This window comes from Scardinius erythrophthalmus, assembly GCF_964197995.2.
Source record: "Scardinius erythrophthalmus genome assembly, chromosome: 20".
Taxonomy (NCBI): domain Eukaryota; kingdom Metazoa; phylum Chordata; class Actinopteri; order Cypriniformes; family Leuciscidae; genus Scardinius; species Scardinius erythrophthalmus.
In genome coordinates this window covers 35,134,405-35,152,494 of record NC_138240.1, presented here as the reverse complement: position 1 = coordinate 35,152,494, position 18,090 = coordinate 35,134,405, and the positions used below count along the sequence as shown (strand labels likewise).

At 35.3% G+C, this 18,090-nt stretch overlaps 1 protein-coding gene across 1 annotated transcript; it reads left to right on the top strand.

The window, feature by feature from the left end:
- Nucleotides 1-581: 581 nt before the first annotated feature.
- On the top strand, nucleotides 582-17,967 carry LOC308681034 (adhesion G protein-coupled receptor D2-like; the record flags this gene model as incomplete). The annotated part of the gene is made up of 14 exons (XM_081349555.1): nucleotides 582-624; nucleotides 2,216-2,455; nucleotides 3,595-4,239; nucleotides 5,696-5,824; nucleotides 6,366-6,451; nucleotides 7,183-7,461; nucleotides 10,677-10,788; nucleotides 11,279-11,404; nucleotides 11,844-11,952; nucleotides 14,019-14,124; nucleotides 15,897-15,949; nucleotides 16,053-16,176; nucleotides 17,579-17,682; nucleotides 17,787-17,967. 14 exons carry the CDS (start codon nucleotides 582-584, stop codon nucleotides 17,965-17,967), a joined length of 2,337 nt encoding a protein of 778 aa, XP_081205681.1.
- Nucleotides 17,968-18,090: the final 123 nt, after the last annotated feature.

Sequence of the window (18,090 nt, the reverse complement as noted above, 5' to 3'; positions counted from 1 at the left end):
AATGTACAATTTTTAGTAAGAAAAAAAGGCTAATTAAATTATAATTTACAGTGGAAAAACTGTAAACTGACATTCCCAGAATTTTCTGTGTGACACTTCACATTAGAAAGTATTTGATTTAAATAATTAATTGTTTTATCAGTTATAGGTTTTATTTTGCATCTTCTGTTGTTTAATGAATGTTTATTGCATTATTTTAATGTCATATGTGTTAACATGATGGCGTTTTGTGTTCGCGTGCAATGACTTCTGTATACTAGTATAATTCATCTTATGGAAAGGCTACTTGTGATGAACTTTATGATTCTTCATCTTTTATCACCTGCATTATTATGGTGGTTGTCACTTGTTTTTTATTGTATTTTCCATATATAATACGAGAACGTATACTGTGTTAACCATTTAACAGGTTTGTACTAGCAGGTTTTACCGTCTTTTACAGTTAACATAACATTCATTTTTAACGTGACTCTATTTATAAATCATGCAATTTTGATATAGCCTATCAGGAATATTAATTTGTTTTGTTGTATCATTTGGCATTAATGTTGGTTGTTATTTATTAGACACTTACTGTCGTAATGAAAGCACAGCTAAGCAAGCAGCACCCTCAAGGGTACAATGGTAACGTTACGATCACAGATCCTTTCAGAGCTCTAAAATCCGTAAAGCCCATAAAATCATTTTATCCCTTAAAACTCATATTTGATCAGCAAAATGACGTATTTAAACGCATTTTCCCTTGAAAAAAAGTCTTCATGCCTTAAAATAGCTTGAATGTAACTCGACACCCTTGCCTCATTTATGAATATACAAATGAGCCCTGCCTCCACTCACTTACAGCAGCTGTATATATATATGTGTGTGTGTGTGTGTGTGTGTATATATACACCTCAATTAAATACATTTTGAAATAAAATAATAATAATAAACAAGGCTCAAACATCCATTTAATAACAGACATGCGTGTTTATTTGAGCACTTCCGTCAATGAAACATCACACTGAAGCCTGTAAAGCATTGAAATAAATATCAGTAAATAATATTAACTTAAATAATACTAACAAAGTTAAATAGTTTAAAAAAAAAACATTCGTTTTATATTTCCACACAAAGACGCATGATAAAGCCTAAGGGATCAGGGATGTGGGACACAAGCAGATGAGACCATCTCTTTTCTAATATCTTCATGTTTTCTACTTGTAAAAGGTCTGAGGAGCAAATTTTATCCTCCACTAGGGCAAGGCATTTAGGCTATGTTTGATTTTGCACTGCCAGAAAAAGCTAAACTAAAATCACCCACGCATGTTAAACGCGCTTTACAAATAAACTTGACGCGCCTTACCATGTATAATAAAAAAGCACAAACTGTGTTCAAAAGAATTTGATGTGCAAGTAAAAAAGTAGGCTATCTGTCCTACAGTGTTTTTCTACTTTACCACATTAACGAATGCGAATATAATAGGCCTACTTTAAAGCGAACCAAAGGAACACTCTCTCATTCGTCACGAATCCAAACGTTTCCAAAGGTTTTTTTAAGTGCTAGGTTAACATAGATTAACATTAATAGGTTAACATTTAATTGCTAACCTATTATTTATTTTGTAAACAAAGCTTTCTGCTTCACTCGTGTCATAATATTCATGTAAAACAGCATTCACATACAAAAAAATTTGTTATATATACCGCGGTGGTGCGGTTGTCAAGTTTACCGGCACAGCCCTAGTCTTAGAGCATATTAAAAACACCACATAGACATATAAACAACATTAAAAGCTGGATTTCACCACAGGGGGACTTTAAAATTTAATCCACAGATGCTTAACCATAAAGCCGTATTTTTGGATGTTTTAAATATGTGAACATTTGGAAGTAAACCAGTAGCATTTCACTTGAAACCGCATGCACTGGAAAAATTTCTCCAAAATTTATAAAAATGCTTCCAAAAACCTAGATATTGTGCAGAGTTCTTGTTTTAAGCAGTATCACATGAGCAAGAGTGCTGTTTTCCCTAATATCAGCACGTTTGCAAATGTGATATTGATTTTATACATCAATCCAATAAACAGTAAGTTAATAGGTTATTAGGTGGCTTATGATTAAGAGCCGTTGCACATATTCTTTGAAACGGGCTTCTGAATTGCAAAGGCAGCCTGTGGTTATCGATAATAATTAAACTGCTGACTTCCCTTCTCACCTTCTCAACCTGTTGCAGATCTACCAGACTCGAACCTACTGCTCCAGAACGATGCCATGTACCAGCTTGTGAACACATCGTTCAGTTTCCAACAGGCTTTGCGTTACTGCCATGGTCAGTCGAGTGCCCTCACAACCTCAGGGGTCAAAGAAGACGAGGAGGGAGCGCAGAAGTTACTCCTCAGATCCAGCCTCAAGAGCCCCGTCTGGTTCAGAACCAACAGAAGCCAGAACCCCACAGCACAACGTCCCCAACAGAGTAAGTCTGAGCAAACGTTATTCCTGTAATGTTATTAGAATGTTCTTTCAAAGTTATGTGGTTTTTAATAATGTTCTTAAAACTTTAGAACAAAAACATCATTCATGGGATGTCAAATTTGAGGTGTCACACTGAGTTTACAGCATTTCACTTAAATAAGATGATTTGTTCTTTTTTTTTTTTTTGCTTCCAAAAACATTAACAGTATTAATTTTATTACAATTTTAACTGTGATATTACAGTAAAATTACATGAAACAAAATGTGTAATTTTAACTGTAAATATTGAAAAAATGCTTCAGGGAAAAACTTGTTAATAGGTTAACAGCACGTTCCTGTACTATATACAGGGAAAAATTGGACATTTCATGTAATTTTTTTTACAGTAAAATACTGTTAAGTGTACCGTTTTTTCTGAGACGTTTTAGTAGGTTGCTCATCTATTTTTTTTAAATGTTTCATAATGTTCAGAGAACATTCAAAAGTAATGTTTCCCAAATGATAAAATTGAATGTTTCCTTAATGTTCGCAATAAAAAAAAAAGGTTAAAAAGGGTTGTTTTTTTTACTAAAGTTTTGAACGTTCAAAACACTTTCAGAAATAACGTTTTTGGTTAGTTAAAAGAAGCCATCCTAGGTGTAAACACTATGACTTATTTAACTATATTAATTATATTATATATTCTGAAGCAAAGCAATGCGTTTGTGTATGAAAAATAATCCATATTTATAACTTTATAAACTGCAATCACTGGCTTCCGGTAACGGCCGTCCGCGAGTATGGTTCCGCTGGAAGAGTGACTTCTGACCTGACGGAAAGCCAGTGATTTATAGTTTATAAAGTTATAAATATGGATATTTTTCACATTGCTTCAGAAGGCCTTTATTAACACCCTGGAGTCGTATGGATTACTTTTATGATGGATGGATGCACTTTTTTGGGCTTCAAGATCTAAGGCACCATTCACTCCCATTATAAAGCTTGGAAGAGCCAGAATATTATTTAATATAACTCTGATTGTGTTCATCTAAAAGAAGGATGTCATTACACCTAGGATGGCTTGAGGGTGAGTAAATCATGGGATCATTTTCATTTTTGGGTGAACTAACCCTCTGAACTAAAATCCCTGAACCTTCACAGAAACGGTCTTCCCAGGTTTATCTTTCAAGTCTAAGGACGGCTATGCCAGAGTGAACGCGTCTTTCCCGCCACTGTCCGCGGTGAGCGTTTGCGTGCGCGTGCAGTGGGACCCGCGGCACGAGAACGTGTCCACAGTGTTCTCGTACGCCGCGCGCGTCTTCATCAACGAGTTCCAGCTGCGCGGACAGATCGACGAGTCCAAGCGAAACCACGCCCACAGAAAGGTCCGCCTAGCGCTTCTCATTCAAGGACAACATCATCCCTACAAAGCCGAGCTGCCCATTGATGGAGACTGGCACCATGTTTGCGTCACGTGGCGCTTCAGCGACGGATTCTGGGCCATTTATGTGGATGGAAGAACAGGAGATTCTGGGAATGGGAAGGCACGGGAAAAGGCAAATGATATACATGGAGACGGGATATTTATATTAGGGCAGGACCAGGATACCTTTGGTGGAACTTTTACGGAGCCGTTTTTTGGAAACTTGACTGACCTGAACATTTGGGGTGAAGCTCTGGAGGTGCAGGCACTGAACACCTGCTCAGAGCTGACCAATCACAGCGCTTTATTCAGATGGCGGGACTGGAGCCTCATCACTGTCCATCACTCCGTCCAGAATATGTCTGCAACACTCAACTGTCCAGGTTAGCTTCGTTTGTTATTATTATAACATAGGCTACTTTAACATGCACTATTATAATCGAAATATATTTGATATATTTTATATTATATTTTATATGTATATTTAATACTTTAATATTTAAAATATACTAGTTTTTGCTAAATATTTTGCCTAATAACAATGTTTTTGTTACTATCGTATTTGCTATTTAATTCTAAGAGTCCACTGTAGCTTTAAATGTCTACTTTGAATTATATTTATCATAAATTTTGAATTGTTATAATTTTTTTGTTAAATGGCAGAAGATTCATATGGGATCTGTTAATAAATATTACTATAATTAGGGGCCAAGTACCCAAGGGGCATTTTTCTGCCATTTTGAATTTTCCTTAACCTACATTTTCGAACTCCTCCTAGGCCGGCTGCTCCGATTTTCACGAAAATGTAACCAGATCATCTTCAGACCATGCTGACAAAAAGTTATAGAATTCAAGTTGATTTGTCAAACTGGTTGTGAATAATGCGCAAATGAATTCGATGAAGAGCACGCCAAAATGACTGTGAATTATGGCCCTATTATACATCCAGCGCAATGCAGCGCCAGCGCAAAGCAAGTGTTTTTTGCTAGTTTCAGCCTGACGCAATTTTCATTTTCACATCCTGCACCACGTTGTTTAAATAGAAAATGCATTTGCGCCCATGTCGAGATGGTCCTCACTGCAGAGCATAAAATCCGGGGGGAGGAGTCGGATAAAATCCAACTCCTCCCACCTTACATACCTAAACCTACCAATCTCCACCCCCTGATCCCTAAACCCACCCCTAAACCTACCCATCTCCACCCCTAAACCTACCTATCTCCACCCCTTACATAAGATCCGACTCCTCCCCTCGGATCTTGTGTACTGCATTGAGGTGCTACTGCCCATGTCAGCGTGTCATTGTCAACTTACTCTGACCACACTGTATCAATTTGGTCACAGCGCCACCTATTGGTCAAAAGTGATAAACCATTAAATCACATTACTGGTGATTGTATTTATGATTTTTTTTCCAGCCATTTTGCCTGAAATAATCATGAAATTTAATTGCTCATTGTTTCAGTTGGTCTGATGCTCCCATGACTTATCGTTCTGTCTTTATATATTTATATATATATATATATATATATATATATATATATATATATATAGTGTATATATATATATATATATATATATATATATATATATATATATATATATATATATATATATATATATATATATATATATATATATATATATAATTGTTCTATACTTTGGATCTTGGATATTTAACAAAACAAATATAATAATACTAATAATTATATTACTATAATACTAATAATATGTATATATAATTTTTTTTGTGTGGTAGTTTCAGCTGATATGTGAAAATGAATGAATTGTAATTTGTAAGTTTCTGTTTATTTGTGGTGGATATAATTATTTTGGCAGGGTCCCTGGAGACGACGCAGAGACAGGAAGAGGGGTGTGTGGTTTTTAATGGCCGGTCTGACGGTCAGCCTCAGTACAGCTCTGCCGTCTGCACACACACATTCCCTTTCATCTGCAGAACCAGCAAAGGTGTGTGTGAAAGAGTTGCTGTGAATGTATTGAAGTGTTGTGCTCGGCCTGACAATGCAGCTCTATATAATATTCTGAATGTTCCAATCCAATCTGACTTCTGACCTATAATGCTGCCTGAATCATAATCATACACTGTTCGTTCAGAGGAGAACTTAGCAACTGAGCCTGGTTTCTCCCAAGGTTTTTTTTCTCCATTTTGTCACTGATGGAGTTTTGGTTCCTGTCACTGTCGCCTTTTTTAGCCATTGGCTTTTGGCTTGCTTAGTTGAGGGTGATTTAATTTAATATTCAACAATAATATTGATCTGCCTGCATAGACACCATTATATTAGAACTGGACTGAGCTGGACTATGACATCATGTTTTTCTCCAGAGCGGCTATATCTAAATAAATGAACTAAATTAATAACTTTTTTTACAACAAAAATGAAACATCACTGAACTTTGTTGCATTATTTTCCTGTAAAGCTGCTTTGAAACAATAAGTATTGTAAAGAGCGCTATATAAATAAAGGTGACTTGACTCTCTGACCCACAGAACACTATCTGAAGATGAAGGAACTGAGAGAATCTCTAAGGTCCAACCCAAGCCACTTCATGCAGGATCTCATGGAGTTCGGGATGGTACAGAGTCGAGTGCTTTCTCAGCATGAGTATCTTACACACAGTATCTGTCATTACAAATAACCAAAAACAGCTGCAGCAAACAGTGCCAGCAATAAAAGTAAAACAAGTAATAGTAATTAGGGGTATAACAATATATCGTGTCACAATATATCGCAATACAAAAATGCAACAATATGTTTCGTGGAGAGTGACAATCTGTATTGTGTATAGTTCACCAAAAATAAAAATTGCCATGTGAGAAAAAAATCTAGTTTTCAGAGTTTTAGTGTCAGTACTACATTAAACTATTATATATAATGTTGAATATAATGTATAATAATGCAATGGGGGAATATTTGTGGGTCTTGATAATGCCAAATATCTGATGTTACCAGTAAAAAGTGTCCGACATTATTTTAAATATATCTAGTCAGAGTTCAAGCATATTCATCTAAAATAATTCTGTATTTTCAGCTTCAGAATCATGAATATGGTTATTCTGGTGTCTCTATTGTCCTGCATCGGGTTTCCAGCACCAAGTCCAAGACTGTTCTTTTACACACACAATGTAATACCAAATTTAGCATTTTAATCAACCTTATACCATATGTCTTGGAGTATCGCAATAATATCGTGTCATGAGTTCAGTATCGTGATATGTATCGAATCGTGATACGAATAGTAATGTATAAACTAAATTAAGAAAATATAAAGCGCATCTAACTCGTGTCTTGTCCCGATTCTCTCAGACTGCAGACGATGTGTTCTCTGATACTGTGGATGGGCAGAGCTGGTCTTCGGTGTCCCGTCTGTTAAACGCTTCTGAGCGAGCGGTCCTGAAGGAGCACACACCGCTGGAGGACAGAGATATGGTTTCTCTGATGCATGTTCTCTCTCGGGCCGCTGATCTTCCCAGCACAGCCAACCAGAGCCGGCGAGAAGCCGAGAGACTCGGCCAGAGCTTCATCACCATCGCGGATTCACTCCTCAGCCAAGAGGAGGCCAGTAAATGGCACAGCATCAAAGAGGTGACTGAAGCACCGTCTCAATCTCAAGCAAAAAAATGCTTTTAAAACTTAGTGTTTTTGTCTTGTTTCCAGTCCAAATATCCAAACATTCTTAAATCAAGATGCATTTACTAGATGAGTAAAATTACATAAGATATAAATCAAAATAAAGTGAGTTGATGCTTAAACAAAGCAAAATGATCTGCCAATGGGGTCAGAAAAATAATCTTACTTCAAACAGAAACAAGATTATTTTTTCTTACCCCATTGGCAGATAATTCTGCTTGTTTTAAGCAAAAACTCTCTTCTTTTTTATTCATTTCCCCAGAAAACAATACTTAATATCTTATGTCATTTTACTACTTTAGTAAATGGATCTTGATTTAAGAAATGCTTGATATTTGAAATGGAAACAAGACAAAAATACTAAGTAAGAAAAGCTTTTTTTGCAGTGTATGTTTTTACATTGCTGTAACTCATCAAAATACGTTTTTTATACGTTCTACAAGACACAACAATTTTTTTAAGTCAGTTGAATTTAATTTAAGTTGAAATTACTTACATTTTTAAGTACAATGAACTTGATGTTGAAGGCAGCACATTTTTTGTACAGTGTAGGCGTCGATCCCGTGGAAATGGTCGAGCACCCACGGAAAAATACGAGATATTCTCCATTGATTTTAATAATAATAATAATAATTTGTTACATTTATATAGCACTTTTCTGGGTACTCAAAGCGCTTTTACATGGAATGGGGAATCTCCTCAACCACCACCAATGTGCAGCACCACCTGGATGATGCAACGGCAGCCATATTGCGCCAGAACGCCCAACACACACACACACGCACACACACACACACACACACACAGCTTACTGGTGGAGAGGAGACATGGGGATTATTAGGAGGCCATGATGGATAGAGGCCAAGGGGGAAATTTGGCCAGGATGCCGGAGTCAAACCCCAACTCTTTTTCCGAAGGACATCCTGGGATTTTTAATGACCACAGAGAGTCAGGACCTCGGTTTAACGTCTCATCCGAAGGACGGATGTTTATTTAACCAATAAAAAATCGATTGCCACTTTCAGACACGATTATCTTCACCTTTTTATAGTTTATTTGAGGCGGTTTCTATGGCGTTAATTTAATGACAAATGTCGAGAGCGCATCCAAGTAATGCGCGAGCACCAATCTCTCAACTCACAGGTGGATTTACTTCACTCTCCACAAAACTGGACGCGTGTTCTCAGATATACAGTGTCATGGCTCTTGTCTGCTCTCGCTTAGATATAACGTGTGTTCGCTCAAACTCAAACTCTCTGCTTGCTCTTTCTCTAGAATGCTCTTCTCTCCTGGATTTAATGTTGCCAGAAGCTTTCAACCATCAGACTTTCACGATTGACTGATGAAATAACACTGTGTAGCTGATCTTTAAATTGTAAAAAAATTGGGATTCGCCTTTATTTCATGAGATAGCATTTTCAAGCTGATTTTAGTCAGCCAGTTCCTAGGTTAATTTATTATTTAATAGTTTTTTTTTTAGATAAGTGCTTATTGTAAATAGGTAGCCTGTTCATTGAATTAGTAAATGGCACAGCATCAAAGAGGTGACTGAAGTGACCCGTTTATTAACTGCTGTGTGTTTAGGGGTGTAAATCGGACAGTTCATCACGATATATAATATGATATTGATTCTCTCAGCCAGCGATACGACATGTGCCGATACCTCAAAAAATGCTATCGATATTTAGATATTATGTGCCAAGTTTACACAACCAGTTACATTTTTATTAACTCACAAATGCAACCAAAATATATACGTTTATTTAAACTCTTTGAAAATTGCACACCCTCTCCCAATTGGGACATTTATTGTGTTGATTAATTTCTTATTGTTAGAAGGGATTTTTATGATCCCTTCGTAAAGCAAGTTGCAAATGTGTTTTGTGTTTTGTATTCATATTCATATTATTATAAGTTTATACATGTTGCACTTGTAATGTCATGTTATCAGGATTTTGAAACATTAACTAATTGTTAGTTTTTGCCATATTCCACTGATTTGAACTTGTTTCTTATAATTCAGTTATGCCTTTCATAAATGCACTACTGTTCAAAAGTTTGGGGAACGAAATTATAGCATGGATATATTAAATTGATAAAAAGTGACAGTAAGGTCTTTTAAAAAAAGAATCTTGAAAATTGTATCAGAGTTTCCACACAAATATGAAGCCGCACAACTGTTTTCAACATTGAAAATAATAATAATGAATGTTTCTTGAGCATCAAATCATCATATTAGAGTGATTTCTGAAGGATCATGTGACACTGAAGACTGGAGTAATGATGCTGAAAATTTTACTATCACATAGAAAACAGATATTTTAAATAAATAAAAAAAAAAATTTATTGTGTTTCTGATCAAATAAATGCCACCTTGGTGTTTCAATTTCTTTTTTTTTTTAATCTTACCGACCTCAAAACATTCAAAAATTAGTTTCATAATTAAGCAATATCACAAAGAGCAAGAGGCCGTTCCTCTGATATCATCACTACAGTGTGATGTTGCGTTTATATAGTTTATTAATAAGTTAACTCTGTTTGGTTATTGCCGGGTTTATTTACTCTGCCATCAAAAGGAGTTTTAAAGGAAACCTTGATAAATCTGTGCTTTGATGTACACTACAGTCAAACCAAAATGTATTCAGACAACTTCAACATTTCTCACATGATCACAGTTTATTCACTATAGTTTAGAAAATGCTAATAAAATATGATAAGAACTCAGAGTTATGAACTCTGATATTTGACTAGTTTTGTCCGTCCTTCTGTTAGACTGTCTCACGCATGAATTATGTTGAATATCTGTCAGCTGTTAAATTTAACTACACAATTACAATTATATAATACCAGTTTAGCTCAACCAATCACCAAGCAATGCCTCATTGTGTTCAGTCTGTGTGTGAAAAGAGCATTAGCAATTAAAGACAAAACACACTTCAGCAAAACATGATCAGCTCAAAGTGTCTGAATCATTTCTGGACCCAAATTTGTATAAATTTCACTGGTAGTCACTGAAGAATTATTGGGTATAATATGTCACAGTTTACTTTATTCTGCTCTCCTCACTTACAGAAATGAACTATAGTGTCCTGCACACACTAGTAAAAAAATATCAAAAATGATATCTGGTGTCTGAATAATGTTTGGTTTGAATAATTTAATAATTGTAGGTAGTGAAGGGGCCGATGGCTGTCATCCAGACTGTAGACCGTATGATGAGCAACCTGAACTCTCTGCTGACGGACGACACAGACAGTGTGCAGATACACAGCCACAACATCAGTGAGTTACACACACACACACACAGAGAGAGAGAGAGAGAGCGAACGAGAGCACTGCAAAAATGTTTTTGTCTTGTTTCCAGTCCAAATATCTAAACATTCTTAAAATCAAGAAGCATTTACTTGATAAGTAAAATGACATAAGTAATTATATCTTAAAAAAAAAATAAAAAATCTAAATTAGAATAAGAAAAAAAAAATTAATACAAATGGAAAACAAGATTTTTTTTTTACCCCGTTGCCAGATAATTTTGCTTGTTTTAAGCAAAACTCACTTTTCTTATCACTATTTATCTTTTTTTTTAAATCAGAAAACAAGATATAATTACCTATGTCATTTTACTTCTCTAGTAAATGCTTCTTGATTTAAGAATTTTTATATATTTGGACTGGATACAAGACAAAAACACTAAGTAAGAGAAGCATGTTTTGCAGTGAGCCACTGATACACACAGAAATATCACTCCAGAAACTGTGTTTCTGTGTCTCAGAGCTGCAGGTCCAACAGCGGCTTCTGTCTGAAGCGTCTCGCGCGCCTGCGTTCTGTGGGTCGGATGTGGGACATCGAGACTGCATCTCTGTCTCCGCTAAAAACATGAAGGAACTACATAACAATGGTAGGGATGATGAAGTCAAGTCACCTTTATTTATGTAGCGCTCAATACAATACAGATTGTTTCAGAGCAGCTTTACAGAGATAACAGCAAAATAATGCAACAAAGTTTGTTTCCAGAAGAAAATAGTGTCATACTGTAGTCCAGCTTAAGTAAGCTCAGTGATGGATCATTTTTGTTGTAAAAAAGTTATTAATTTAGTTCATTTATATATATATAGCCGTTCTGGAGAAAACCGTGAAGTCATCGTCCAGCTCAGATCAGTTCTCATATAATGGTGTCAATGCAGGCAGATCAATAATAATGTTGAATATTAAATTAAATATCCCCAACTAAGCAAGCCACGATTAAAACCATGTTTGATAGGCGATGAAGTTTCATGAATTACAATTAACCTTTCACAGTGTTCTTCCCTTGATTCATATGTGTTGTTCTTGTTTAGACTTCAGAAAGGTGACGTTATTGAACACATGGTACGGCTCTGTGAAGTGTCTCTCAGAGAGAGAGGAAAACATTAGCGTTTCTCCCATAGTCAGCGATGGATCGCAGAGGTAAGCCATGCTCAACGGAAGCTGAAATAAGGGCTGTCAGACGATTTAAATCTTTCATATTTTCTTACAAATGAACTAAACCGCATGCACTACATGATTGTAATGGACCCTTTTCCCAGAATGTGATGATGCATTTCCACAGTTATTAATAGAGTTGGTTATCCTTTGAATTTTAATGATGCAGATTCTGCTTATTGATTCCTAATTTCAATTTCGATTCCAATAAAGAAAAAAAGAAAAACTTAGAAATCTTTCACATTTGTTCTAAAGGTCCTTGCACACTGAGTCCGAAGTTCTCGTCCGAAATTTTCGCACATTAAAAAATGTTGTATCAATCACGCATACACAGTGCCTCCGAAACTTTCATCCGTCATAAAAAAAAAATTCAGATCGGGTTTCAATTTTCTGCAAAAACACATACGAAAATTTCTGAAGTCTTATTGCAAAACATTTCTTAGTGGCTGAGTACCATGAACAAAAATTAACTGAGGAACGTTTGCCTATGGTTTAATAATAACACAGCAAAAACAGCTAGCCTTACTAATATAAATGTACTTATATTATTAAAGACAAGGAAACACACAGCAATTAAAAAAGAACAAATAAACAATCGCACCAATTTTATAAATACTTTTATTGATACTTTATAAATAAAATATACAAATACAAATATAGTGACAAAATATATTCAGTCAAGAACGAGTGAATTTTCTCCGTCTTTAGTTATTATAGAGGGGCAGCAGGAATATTGGGGTACTGTCACTTTAAGAGCTGCATGGATCCAATATACTGTGTGTGTGTGTGTGTGTGTGTGTGTGTGCGTGTGCGTGTGTGTGTGTGTGTGTGTGTGTTTTTACTGTTTACACTCAGTTAAGTTCAGTATCGCCCACTATACAGTATGAGAGGCGGCTTTCTGCGAGCGGACTTTGTATCTGAAAACTGAAAAAGAAAACAGTGTGAGTCTTCTTGCGCTTGAATGGTTTAGTCATTTTAAAATACACACAAAGGAATCGATAAGGGGAATTGAAATTTTTATTTTATAGCAAGTATCCGATTCCTGACCTCAAGTATTTCCCAACCCTAGTTATTAACATTGTAAATCATAGTTTTTTTTACTTATTAATTTTTTTGTTTATTCATAACAATATACTTCACTTACTTTAAAAAAAAAGCATTTGTGCTGCCTTAAATTTTTTACGTTTAATCAACTCAAATATCCAAGTTGTCACTTAGTACAACTTCACATTTCAAGTTGACTAAATGTAAAATTTTAAGGCAGCACAAACACTTACTTTTTTATGTTGAAACTTTTTTTTAACAGTGTTGGCGTTTTATTTCCTTGGCATTAAATGACAGAAAACTAGTTAACGCTGCTGTGTGAGTGTCTCTAATACAACGGCTGAGGGAGTGACGGCTAATTTGACATCTTTCTCTCTTCTGAACAACGTAATCAATCTCTCAATTTTTTTTTCCGGTTTTTACTTTATTTCTATGTTCCACTTTAGAAATTCTATAAGTAACTTTGCAACTAATTCTCATTTGAGTATTAATAGACCATTAGTGTTCGGGTTAGAAGAATAAGTTGACATGTAGTTGCAACGTTGCTTATAGTCTGTAGAATGTCTGTTGAGGAGCATCAGAATAAAGCAGATATTAAGCGGACAATCTACTAATACTATAATGAGAGTTAGTTAACATGTATTTGACAAGTTACTTATAGTTAGTAGAATGTCTAAAGTTGACCGTTGAAATAAAGTGTTCCCTTTTTTCTTATTTTGGAAAGTCCTAAAAACACTGTCATGGATTTTTCTTTTGCTGTTGGGGCAAATGGGAAGGTAAAAATGATATTTGTTGTAGTTTCTGTTCACGTCTTTAGAAGTTCTTCTGATGTGAAAAGGGTCCATACTTCAAACTTAAATTGCTTCAAGCTTATCACTAAAATTGCATGTGGGTCAGACATACAGTAAATAAAAAGAGAATTGTTTGTTACTTCCTGTGTCAGTGTGATTCCCTCATGCATGTTGGGTCAGACGGCTGATGTTGACGTGTGTGGTTGTGTATCTCAGGTACATGGGAACCGTCTTGGGCTCATCGGTCATCTCCAGCTCAGTGCTGGCAGACGGACAGCCGGTCAGCGTGGCCATACACTTCACACTCCAGCACAGGGTTCAGGTATGGTGAATAACAGGTGGCCGTTTGTGTGGAAGAAAAATAATGGCAAATGTTTTTGAAACTAATTTTTTTTGTTGAATTGCACTAATTGGAAAAAAAAAATGCATTGCATGTTAATGCATTGCATTTTTATGGGATGAAATTCATCACGGTTGTATATTTATGCTGTGAATATTTCAATTCAAAATATTTTACACCCATTTTTATTATTAAAAATTAAATAATCCATAATTTACCTTTCAGATTAAGAATACATACAACCCATAATATTTGACAGGCAATATTCGGTCCATTTATTTCGCTTGCACAAATTCAGTGGTTCAAATTCAACAGAAAATTCAACTGCAGGAATATCAGTAGATTAGCGATTAAAAATCTCCATCTGCTGTTAGTCGAGCTCACCAGAAGACCAGAGCAACAGTTCATTCATTTCATTCACAAAAACGGATTTACAGAAAAGGAGCCAGCGGTAAGTGTGTTTGATGATTATCAGGGCCAGAATATGTGCAGAAAACATGAGAAAGACACAAAAGCTGTGTTTATGTTTAATGAAATGCATATTTTTTTCAATTGGTGCAATTCATCAAGCTTTTTTGTTTCAAATTCACATTTGCCATTATTTTTCTTCCATAGTTTTAGTTTGTTAGCATATTGTCAGAAACTACTAACTATATTCTGAAATTAGCTTTGCCTACAGTCATGAAGAGATTGTTATAATGGAAAAATGATGTTATTACAGACTTTCAGAGTTATAGGAATAGGAGATTTTGCTGAATGTTAAAGCATCTCTTTTGCATACAATATGTAGACACAAGACGCGTTAAAGCAAAGGGACCGTAACAGTGCTCAATATCACTCGATCGCCTTGTGTGAGAAACTAGTCAAAAGTTTGGGGTCGGTACGATTTCTAGGTTACACTTTTTATTGTTACAGTGTAATTACTGTATAGATTTAAGTACTGAAGTATATGTACTTACTATAGGGTTTGGTTTAGGGTTAGTTGCATGTAATTATGCACTTTTATAGTTATTACCTCAAGACATAATACAGTACATGTGACATGTGACAGGGACAATGAAGTGTCACTGATTTTTAAAATGTTTTTGTCTCTTTTATAAAACTGTATTTATTTGATGAAAAAAACTAATATTGTGAACTATTATTACATTTTAAAATAACTGTTTTCTATGTGAATATATATTTTAAGATGTAATTTATTCCTGTGATCAAAGCTGAATTTTCAGCATCATTACTCCAGTCTTCAGTGTCACATGATCCTTCAGAAATCACTCTAATATGATGATTTGATGATCAAGAAACATTTATGATTATTATCAATGCTGAAAACAGTTTTTGCTGCTTCATATTTTTGTGGAAACCATGTTATTTTTTATTTTTCAGGATTCTTTGATTAATAGAAAGTTCAAAAGAACAGCATTTATTTAAAATATAATCTTTTGTAACACAAGAAATGTCTTTACTGTCACTTTTGATCCATTTAATGTGTCCTTGCTGAATAAAAGGATTAATTTCTTTCAACAAAAGCAAATGGTTCTGACATCAACCGTTTGATCGGCAGTGTGAGCCGTTTAAAATGAATCTCTCTTCAGCAAAATTGAATGAAGTGTGTGTGTGTGTGTGTGTGTGTGTGTGTGTGTGTGTGTGTGTGTGTGTGTGTGTGTGTGTGTGTGTGTGTGTGTGTGTGTGTGTGTGTGTGTGTGTGTGTGTGTGTGTGTGTGTGTGTGTGTGTGTGTGTCTTTTTCTCTCTTTAGAACAGTACATTGAAATTGATCCCTATCTGTGCATTTTGGGATTTTGACCTGATGTAAGCGCTTTTCATTTACTTACATTTATCATATTGTTTAATTCTTGCCTGATGTTCTTCTTAATACCGTCTGAGATCTTGTTCTTGTGTCTCGACCCCTCAGGTTAGAGAGGGGAGGCTGGTCAACTAAAGGCTGCGCCGTTATTTCCACCCAGAATAATTTCACTTCTTGTTACTGTAACCACACTACCAACTTCGCCTTGCTGTTACAGATCTACGAGGTTCAGGTGAGGAGGAATCATCAGTGATCAATGAATCTTTCAGATCGGTAAATGGACTAGATACTCATTTCCACCAAGGAAGAAAATCGCTTGTTGATATCTCACTGTTCATATCAAAAAAGTCAGAACTGCAAGATATAAACTCGCAATTTTGACTTTTTTTTCCCAGCAGTTACGAATTTATATCCCACGATTCTTACTGTATTTCTCAGAATTTATATATATAAATGTGCAATTGAGAGTTATAAACTTGCAATTCTGAGGAAAAAGGCAGAATTGTGAGATAAAAAGTAGCAATTACCTTTTCTTTTTTCTTTTATTCCACTAATTTGACCAAGAATGAATGACTTTGCAAATACATAAGGCAATTTTTTTTAAAGCAGAGAAAAAGAAAGTGTTAAATTAAGCTCAGACTTTTGGGATTTTTAAAACTCAACTTAAGACGTATTTTTTTAGACTAGCGCAAGCTTACTGATTTTTGTTTTTTATTATTTTAATAATTTGTTTTAAGTATTGTTTATCTTTGAGAAGCTGTTTTTAAAGGTGCATATATAAAATAAAATAATAATGATTATTATTAAAAGAGCCAATAATATAAAGTGAATCATATATAGTCAAACCAGAAAAATTCAAATATTCATTCATTTCATAATAAATGCTAATACCTCATATACACTGTGTAATTATGTGTAACAGTTTTAGGAGTAATTTATCTTAAAAATAAAATGCTTACAGCACTTAACTCTTTCCCTGCCAAACACAGAATTTTCGGTGTTTTTGCTGTTATGCGCTAGGGGGCGCTGTTACGCATGTTCTGAAAGAGTACAGACTCTCCAGATCAAAACACATGCAAAGAAGCAGAAACAAGCGATCTCATATGTAATCATATGCATATGTAAAATAACGCGATCATCAAACATTAAACGGCATATAAATGTAAAACATAACTGCCTGATGTTACTGAATGAAAGGTCGACCCAGGACGAGCTTTAGGACTGTGAAGCTTTGAGGTGTTGATGGACTCGATCTGCTGCATCTGTGTTCTGATCATCGTTCTGAATCCCATCTGGACGTAGTTTTTGACAAAAACGTGATTTTTCTCAGCTTTTTGCTCAAAAATTTGCTTTTTTTATTAAACTTGCCCATATTCAATTGTTGATTAAAAAAAAGAATGCGCAAAGCTAGAATACATTTTTTAATAAAAGCTAGAATTTATTTTTTGAGAGTCTGTTCTTTCTTTTGATATATTTCATGCAATTTTTGAGAAAATTATCAAAAATGCTGGCAGTTGCTGGCAACCTTTTTTTTTTTATGCTGGTGGGGAATTGTTATGAGTTATGAATTTCAGTCAGTCCATTTGAATTTTGCTTTCTTAAATGAACTGTGTGCATGTGTGTGTGTGTTGTAGAGAAGTGTTGAACACGAGACGGCTCTGCAGATCCTCAGTTTGATTGGCTCTGGTGTGTCTCTCTGTGGTCTCCTCTTCACACTCATTCTCTTTGTGGCTGTTGGGTGAGTTTTTTATTATATGATGATTACACACAAAAATAGCCATGCAACATTTCTCAGTCACATGCAGCGTCTCACAGATTATTTGTTGCTCTGTCTCCCTCTAGCGTCCCCAAGTCAGATCGGACTACGGTGCACAAGAACCTGATCGTGGCTCTGACTGTCGCTCAGTTTCTTCTGATCTTCAGCGACTGGGCCGCGGGAAACCAGGTCTGCCTTCTCTATCTGATATATCTATATCACAACACTTCATACTCAATCAAACAGCCCACAGAACTGCAAAAATAAAGCTGTTCTGACCAACACCATCAGATGCAAAAACAAGATGAATCTTATTGAAAAACTGATCTTATTGAATTGTCGCTACCATCAGACAGAAAATCAGGCTGAGATTTATAGTGTTGGTAAATT